The sequence below is a fragment of the Marmota monax genome, unplaced genomic scaffold (assembly GCF_021218885.2).
Source record: "Marmota monax isolate L192 unplaced genomic scaffold, Marmota_monax_Labrador192_F-V1.1 WCK01_AAM20220418_F8-fsc00196, whole genome shotgun sequence".
Classification (NCBI taxonomy): Eukaryota; Metazoa; Chordata; class Mammalia; order Rodentia; family Sciuridae; genus Marmota; species Marmota monax.
Genome location: NW_026694390.1, coordinates 2,704,910 through 2,713,446, shown reverse-complemented (window position 1 = coordinate 2,713,446; position 8,537 = coordinate 2,704,910). Strand labels below are relative to the sequence as shown.

The 8,537-nt window shown below is 50.5% G+C and overlaps 2 protein-coding genes across 2 annotated transcripts; both read left to right on the top strand.

Moving 5' to 3' along the window:
- Positions 1-1,298: 1,298 nt before the first annotated feature.
- On the top strand, positions 1,299-6,186 carry Tifab (TIFA inhibitor). Its single transcript, XM_046468114.2, has 2 exons — positions 1,299-1,369; positions 3,183-6,186. The coding sequence occupies exon 2, from the start codon at positions 3,193-3,195 to the stop codon at positions 3,832-3,834; it is 642 nt and encodes a 213-aa protein (XP_046324070.1). The 5' UTR covers positions 1,299-1,369; positions 3,183-3,192; the 3' UTR covers positions 3,835-6,186.
- On the top strand, positions 6,044-6,551 carry Dcanp1 (dendritic cell associated nuclear protein 1). Its single transcript, XM_046468048.2, is given in 4 exon segments — positions 6,044-6,071; positions 6,074-6,157; positions 6,203-6,469; positions 6,472-6,551. Coding segments are annotated over 4 exon segments (447 nt in total). The 5' UTR covers positions 6,044-6,055.
- Positions 6,552-8,537: the final 1,986 nt, after the last annotated feature.

Here is an 8,537-nt window from a genome sequence, read left to right as displayed (position 1 = left end):
CCCCCAGCGGCGGTGCTGACATTCCAAGCATATGTGCAAGCCTCCCTGGCACATCTGGCAGAGCCCTGGGCTTGCTGGAACACAGGGAGATAGTGGGGAGGAGGGAACTCGGGCAGGAGCCTGCACTTAATGCTTTGAGCACTCCAAATGTAGATTCAGTTCCCATCTCTGGGGGAGCTGATTGCCTAGGAAGCCTGAGTGGTGGTATCACATTGGCTGGAGCAGGTAAGGATGGATGATTATGGCTCGAGTTCTCTGTTTTCCCGTTAGTTACTAAGCAACGAACCAGAGTGAAGGCAGGACCTAAGTGCTTAGAATACAGGAAGCAGGCAGAAGCATCTGTCAGAGGCCACATGGGTTATTCATGAGGAGTGAGTAAGCAGAGGCTGGGGGCAGTGAGGTGGACCAAGCACCTGCTGGCTGATTGGGGTGGCCCACCTTGCACCCTTCAGCTATAAACACTAAGAGGTCCCAAGATAGCCAGGGTCTGATGAGAAAAAGAAAGGACATTGCCACTGACACATTTTGGGGCTTGTGCTTGGCACATATCTTCCTGGAGCCTTGATTCCCCCTGCATCAAATGGGCACATGTCTTTGGTCACCTTGGCAGGGTGGTGGGTAACGAGGGTGACATGAACACATTGGTGGACTGTGAAGAGCCATGCCACATGAGAGGTCACCACTACCATGACATTCATTCAGAGCCCAAAGTTGTGGGTGGGTCCACCTTGACATTTTCTAGACTGCTTGCAGATCAATAGAGCCAAGAAGAGTGGGCATTGGAGATATCTTTCTTGATGCTCTGCAGGACAGGCCACCTTCTGTAAGTGGCCTTTCTCTCTCTGCTGCACCTCACCTTTTCCCGAGACCCTTTGGAGACTGCCACATTGCCCATAACTTCCTTGGCCAAACTCTGTCCAGCCAGAATGAGCTCCTCATGCTGTGGGAGCTCCCTGCCAGTGGCCATCTGTCCACCCACAAAGATCTCCTTTCCAACACATCTGAGCTGCTTTCACCCCACTCAACAGCCAGGGGGAAGGAAGCTTGTGGACACTGGGGTTGTGGTGGTAGGAATGTTACAACCCAGGAGGGAACCCCACCTTTCAGCAGGCCCCTCCTAGAAGGGGTCCCAGACTGGGATTTTCCAACTCCAGGCAGTGGGTTACACTTCTGCAAATGAAAATTACACTTTCATTATCTTTCCTAAGGAGAATAAGGAAGAAAGCAACAAAACCGAAGCATGTTCTGACACATCATGATACTGAACCACAGCCATAAGAAGCGTCCCTGGTCTTGCCCCACCCCAGACCCACTCCTTCGAGAGAGCTCACAGAAGCAGGGCTAATGCAGATGAGGCCCTGGCCATAAGGTAAGTAGAGGTCAGAGGGACTAGAACCCTCAGGGAGGCTGGGAGAAGCTATCCTCACCAGACACACACTCCAGAGTGTCTTTCTAGACAGGAGGGCTGGGTTTTCCACTTCTACAGACCAGCCAGGATCCAGGAGACCTTTGACTGTCCCTTCAGGCCTCGGCTCTGACGGGTGACTTTTGTCAGCTCTGGATCACTCAACATAGCAGAGTAAGGTCACACAAAGTGGCAATGAATCCTTTCTGAGAGATTTTTTCGGGGTCTTCACACCTTGGGATTGATTTCTAGAAGTGAAGTCTGAGTTTCTAGTTAAATCTGAAGGTATGGCTGCCCGTTCCAGCTGTCCTGGAGAAATGTGGGCAGAAATACTGTACACCAGCTAAACGGGGTGTCCCAAGAGGCCTAGGCCTTGCTGTTAGACTGGAAGGTCAACATTAACTTAATACATCCAAAAGGCAGGAGGTGCAGATGGTTGGGCACAAGGAGAGACCAGGATTCTGTACCACCCAGCACAGCCTTGTTCTACAGCCCTTGAGGATTAGTCTACTATTTGTGGTATCTTGGGACCTGATTTCACTAGCGTGGGCTTCTTATTTAGTCCAGATGTGCCTTAGACACTTGCTCTTGCCAGGTGCTGTCTATACTGGGTAATGGGACACAATCTACCTGCCCTTGGGAGACCTCAGGGAGATAGGAGAGGAGTTCAAGGAAGACAGGATAAGGGCTTACAGAATTCAGTCATGAAATACAAAATGTAGCTGGGGGGCCAGATGACAAGAGGGATCACCTTCCCCAGGCCAAAAAAAAAAAAAAAAAAAAAAAAACTCATAGAAGAGGAAGCCTTTGAACCTGGCCTTGAACAATAAGGAGCATTTGGGATGGAATACGGGTATGTGAAGTGCCAGAGAGTTTGTGTTCCTCAAATCCATACAGGAACAAAGCTGATCATTGGAGGTGGCTTTATGGTATGTGCCAATGAGTTTCTACAGGAAAAATTCCTGGAGATGGAGTGTGGGACAAAGGATGTGTGCATTTCTCACTGTAGTAGACATTGCGGTTGCCTCCACTGAGCACCTCTGGGTTCTTTAGCGAGAGATCTCTTAGCACTCTCCACCTTTTGCATCAGCATCTGCTTTCTGCTCAGAGGTGAGGATGGGATGCTCATCCCTTTCACAAGGGAGAAGTGCCAAGCATGGTGCCCAGCCTACAGGAAGTGCTTAGAAGATGCTTGCTGTCCTTATTCTCCCTTTCTGATACCCAGGACCAAGTAGGCTGCCCTCACCTGTGTCCTGCCACACCTCCAGAGCTAGAGCACTATCTCCTCCTCCAGCTGGATGCTCCTAAGGAGAAGGGTAATTTGCATCTGCTGATCCACAAAAACTGATTCGGTGCCAGGCTTAAAGGAGGGCTCAGGGAGAGTTTGTTGTGTGATTGCTAGATAGTAAGATGGTGTGGACTGTCTATCCCCCTCTTCCCATGAAGTGGGACCAAATTATCTCCAAATGCTAGTCCACCAAAACCCCACCCTGACAGGTGGTATGCCCCATTTGCTGCATGGAAAGATGGACATACTCATAATACAGAAAACAAGACTCAGAGAGGATAGGTGGCATGTCCTACTGTCTAAACACAGGAGAGATGAAGCTAGCACTAAACTCAGTTCTGCAACCTTGACTCCATCTTGGGTTGGGCAGAATCCATGGACATGTGTTTTTGATTAGCTAAATGTGGCTGGGGACAGGGGGTCCCTGAGGTGAACAGGCTGTGTGACCTCAGGGAGCCACAGAGGTGAGTCTCTTTTCCATCCTCTCAGGAGCTCATCCATGGAAAGTTCTCTCACAGTCCTGCGGGTAAGCCTGTACCACCCCACGCTGGGCACTGCCGCCTTCATCAATGTCCCACTGGAGTTGCAGCATGACACCAGCCCACTGCTGATTGGCCGGGGACATGACACCCACCTCCAACTGCAGGTGCCCCACCTTTCCCGCCGACACCTGTCCCTGGAGCCCTACCTGGAGCCCGGCAGCACTCTGCTGGCCTTCTGCCTCAAGAACCTGAGTCGCAAGAGCTGTGTGTGGGTCAACGGGTTGCTGCTGAGGTTCCTGGAGCAGGTCCCCCTGAGTGTCACCAACAGGATCTCCTTTTCCAATATCCAGATGACTATCCACATAGAGAGAGGCACCTCCCTTGAGGCCTTTGTTTGCTGCTTCCATATGAGCCCCTCACCCCTGATTTACAGACCCAAGGCCGAGGAGACAGATGAATGGGAAAGCATCCCCCAGGGGCAGCCCCTCCTGGGTTCAGAGGAGCGAACTCCAGTTCACCTGGGGTTCTCTACATCCCCTCCCAGACTTGGAACAGCCCACTGCAGTCAAGCCCTGGAGGAGGAACAGAAATATAGCTCTAGAGGGAGCTGCCAGACACTGCTCTCTGCTAGCCCTGCTGCTGAGAGCAAGGCTTGCTGAAACAGGGCTTGAAATATTTGAGCTACATCATGCAAAGTTGACATGGAAGGTTGACATTTGAGGCATGCTGACTGCCTCACTTATAATGAACCAATTCTGCAAACACTGAGCAGCCAGGGGGTGGAGAAGCGCCCTCAGTGGCTAGAAGTAATGGGAACTTCATATACTTTTAGAGGCCCTGAGGGGTTCTGGGGAGACTCTCTCAGCATTTCCCCACATTCCCCGCCTTGTCTGACTAGGAGTTACTTTATGTTGCTCATTTCGCACACTGCATAAGAGGAGGAGTTTGAGGTTGCAGCAAGAATGCACGGACACATGTAGCAATTACGTTTGTGGTAGCTTGGGGTTACCTTCAGCTTTCAAATACCCACAGGCACTCAGGGCTTAGGGAAGCCTGGGTTTAATAAACTGCAAGTATTTCATTAAGCTGGCATACCCAATAGGATTCTCTGATCCCCATATGGGCCACGTGATCGCCACGTTGTCATGCGGAGGTGGGGGTGGGAAACCTAGAAGAGGTGTAAGAGGAAATTGGAAAGGTAGAGGCTCACATTTCTGGAAAGATGCAGGCAGAGCTCAGTACTTCCAGGATGGGAGCCAGGAGCTGGGACTGCCTGGAAATCCATTGTCACCACTGTTACCATGGCCTTCCTCATCCTCACACTCTCCCATTCTCTGTTACTTCTGGATCAAAGCTTTGGCCAAACCAAGAGCAAAAAAAGGTCTTCAGAAAAAGGTGTTTTCCCAGAGCAAATGGGCTCTTTCAGGACTAATTCTGCAAGTGGGGATGTTGTGTTAGAATTCAGTTCAGAAGTTATTATACTCAGATGTATCATTTATCAGTGGGCAGAGGCAGTCTTTCCAAAAAAGGGATTGATAAGGATCTGGGCAGGCCAAGGATGGGAGAATGCCTCCGTGAACTGGGGGTGCAGCATGCTGGCAGCCACTTGCCACGCTATCCTGGGAGTGTGGACTAGAATCAGTGTCCATCCATGTAATACAGGGTGGGACCTACAAACTCAGATGGTCACCATGGTCCAGGGTATCCAAGATGCTGTACCCACTGTGACGTGTGTCTGTGGGGCTCTATAACCACCTCTGACTTTTGCCATTTCCCATCAAAGAAAGACCCTTTTGCACCCATGGCAGGCCATAGGAGGTTCAACTCTGCTCCCAGACCCTCAGCCTCTTCCCTCTGGGGAAGTTAGCACTGGTCAAGACCCAGCCATGCCTTTGCTTGGGAAGCTTTCCCTCCGCTTGGAAATTAGAGCCACAAGGCAGAGGAGAGCACGGTCTGCAGGGAGGGGACTGATCCATGCTGTGAACAACCCCTTGGGACTGTTCTTCTCTCGTTTATTCAACTTTCATCAAGCACTCCTCCCCTTTTGCCAGATGTGTACAAAGCCCCAGGAACTAGCATTGAACAAGGCTGACAGTCTCCGCTTCCACAGGCTCAGGAAGACTATAGGTTACTTACATGGGTTCAGGAGCTAGTGACTTCGTTATTTGATCACCACTGTTGATTGGTGCTCTAGTATTTTCTCTCTCCTCCAGCTGGACATATTATTAAGTGACTTCGTCTACTATGGACTCACTACTCTGCTGGGTGCGGTGTATATTGCTTTATCCAACCTCACAGCATTCCAGATAGGTGATGAATTGTATTAACCACATTTTACAAGTGAGGAGACTGAGGCTTGCAAAGGTTAATTATCTTGCCCAACCCTACACCATTTACGAAATGCATGATCTTGGGAAAGTGACTTAGACTGTTTTTGCCTATATTTTTCCCTCTTGAAAATAACATGCAAAGTGCTCTGTGCCATGCCTGGTACACAGTAGGCATTCATAAGGGTCAGCCACTGTCATGGGACCTGAGAGAAGGAACTCAATAGGTATAAAGTTGAGGGCTCACTGCAAACCTGCAGCTTAGGAAGATGTGAACCCTGGCAGGGTGGCTCCCAGAACCCAAAGGTTTATTGCTTTCTGTGATTCCCTGATGGAGGGTTTGGTTTTAGCTCTGGACCTTTGAGTAGTCAGGAGGGAATTTTGACCTGTTTTTGCACCAAAAGGCCCAATAGCCAGGGTTTACAGAACAAGAAACACCTTGTTGGGGCTGGCAAGAAATGGCCACGCATAGTTTGATCTGATGGAGCCCATTGTTTGGAACTGCTGATTCTAAAGGCAGCAATGATCCCTCACAGACTGAAATGAAGCCCAAATGATGCATTACGGAGCACCTCCCACCTAGGGAAACAGAGGTCACATCTAGAGATTAGACATGAGCATCAAAGACAGAAGACAGCAAGCTGGTGGGAGCACTGTGGGTCCCCAGGTGCAGCTTCCTGACCCCTTGGAGAACTTTGAGACAAGCTGCTGCCACCGAGAGCCCCTCTCCAGGGCCTCAGTGAAGGTTCTCTTCCCTCTAGAAAGGAGCAAACCTACCCTCCTGCAGTTCTCCAAGATAGGGCAGCCCACCTCCTCCATGGCAGACTCTGTGACTTGGGTCTTTGGAATGAAGAGTCTATGAGCCCCTTGGGGACCCAGGATGCACTGAACAACAGGCTGAAGAATCGCAGTCCAGACACAGGATGGGCGGGAACCAGGAAACATCTGGTTTGCTGTTTCAGACTCTACCAACTCACGAAATCTCCCCAGGAAACTCACATTTTGCTTTTTACTAAGTTTTCAGGACAGCAAAATTCTGCTCATCCTAGGCTCCACTTTTCTTGAATAGATCCATGACACCCAACCCCACTCTCCTCACAGCTGGAATTTCCAGACCAGCTTCAGGCCCTTGGGCTATACACTTGACACCATTTCCCTTGCGGCACAGGCAGCCTGAGCAGGGGATGAGTCCCTCCCAACCATCCCCTCTGTTTTCTCCCACATACAGGGTGGCTTGGTAGCCCAGGAGTATGCAGCTCATCAGCCCCCTACTCAGGGGCACACACACCCATGTGAACACCATGGTGTGTCTGAGCTGGAGCTCTGTGGTCAGACTACTCCTGGGTTAGAATTCATGCCGCCCACTTACTAGTTCTGTGATCTTTGACAAGTGCCCGAATCTCCCTGAGATGGAGTTTATTCTAGAAAATGAGGACAATAGCAGTACCTCCCCTCTTAGGGCCATCACAGAGGTCAAATGAAGTTCCACATGTAAAGCATCTAGTGCAGTCTGCGGCACACAGTAGGTGCTCAAGAGAGTCAGATATCATTGGCTAGTCCAGTGGGACGAACTGAACTCAAGTAGACACAGGGACTAGTTCACAGGTGCACACACAAGAGCATACATCTGCTAAAAAGAGCTACATCAATGACAGTCATATAGACCCCAGAGCATTACAATTCTCTCTGAGGCAATATTGGGAAATTTAGAAGTCATCCTGCATGTAATTTAAGGCACCTTAACCTTCACACTCCTCTGCTTTTCCAAGAATGGGAATCTTCCCAATCCATCTGCTGACTTGCAGAATCCATGCAGGGCAACGTGTCAATGGAAACACACTTGCCCCCACACAGCCACAGAGCAGGGCCCCAAAGCCCAAGGCAGTGCCATGAGGAAGTAATGGCAGGCACATCAGATGATCCAGTTTTGCTGCAGCCTAGGGAAAGGAAGCCTGTGGCTGATCAGGGCCGTCCTATGTGGGGCATCAGCACACTAAGGCTACATATTCCACATTTGTCTTTCTAGTAAGACCTCAAGCTCCTTACAGACAAAGACCACTGTTGTTGGAGCTGGAAAAAAGGCAGATGGACAGACAGATAGGGCATTGGTGGTCAAGGCAGCCATTCAGGGTGCTGAGGCCTGAGCCTGGCTTCTTAGGCCAGGTGCTGGCAGGTGAGGTCCACAGTGCAGGGAAACCAGTCACCAGCATGAGAGAGAAGATTGTGGAGCCTGGGCTGACAGTGGAGGCAGCTGGGACTCAGTGGGGCAGCCCAGAACCTCCAAATAGGGCAGAACAAGGAGGTGCCTCCTTCTCATTCCTGAGCCTCTGTAGCTACAACTCAAGAGGAACCTGAGGTTTGGGGGTTCTTTGTGGTGACTGCTGAGAAGGTTGATGGATTCGACAAGGCACCATGTCAAGGAAAGTGAGAGATAGCTCTCAGCCAGTACTGCCAGTCCCCAACAGAGGCACATAGGAGACAGACAGCCCCAGGAGATTCTAGGAGGGGCCCTGAGCAGTAGCAGTCAGGAACAGGCCTAACTGCATTGAGTCAAGCCTGTTGCCCACCAAACATCCACAGGATCTGTTCTGAGTCCTCTCCCTGACCCTTGTGCAGTGGGGGCCACCCCATGCAGACCCTCTTCCCCAAACTCAACAAGCAACACAGCCTTGTTATACTCTCATTTTCCATCTGCACACACCAGAACTGTTAAAGAGATTCCCTGAGACCCTAGGAGACCAGAATGTAACCCTGCTGGAGGCATCTGCATCTTCTTAAAAAAAAAAAGGTCGGAGAGGGCAATGCTTAAACTGAAAGAGCATGTTTCATAGAAGAAAGAGCGGCATTAAAGGTTTCCAAGCAGGTCACCGGAGGACAAGGTCTGGTGGTGGCTGATATCACCATAGTCCATGTGGTCATCTGTCCCCTCCCTCCAGCATGGCTTCCCTCTGTCAGCTCTACCTACGTCCCACTCACTGTCATCCCAGGACCGCAGCCCATCCAAGATTAGAAGGAAAGAGTAAAAGTCTAGCACC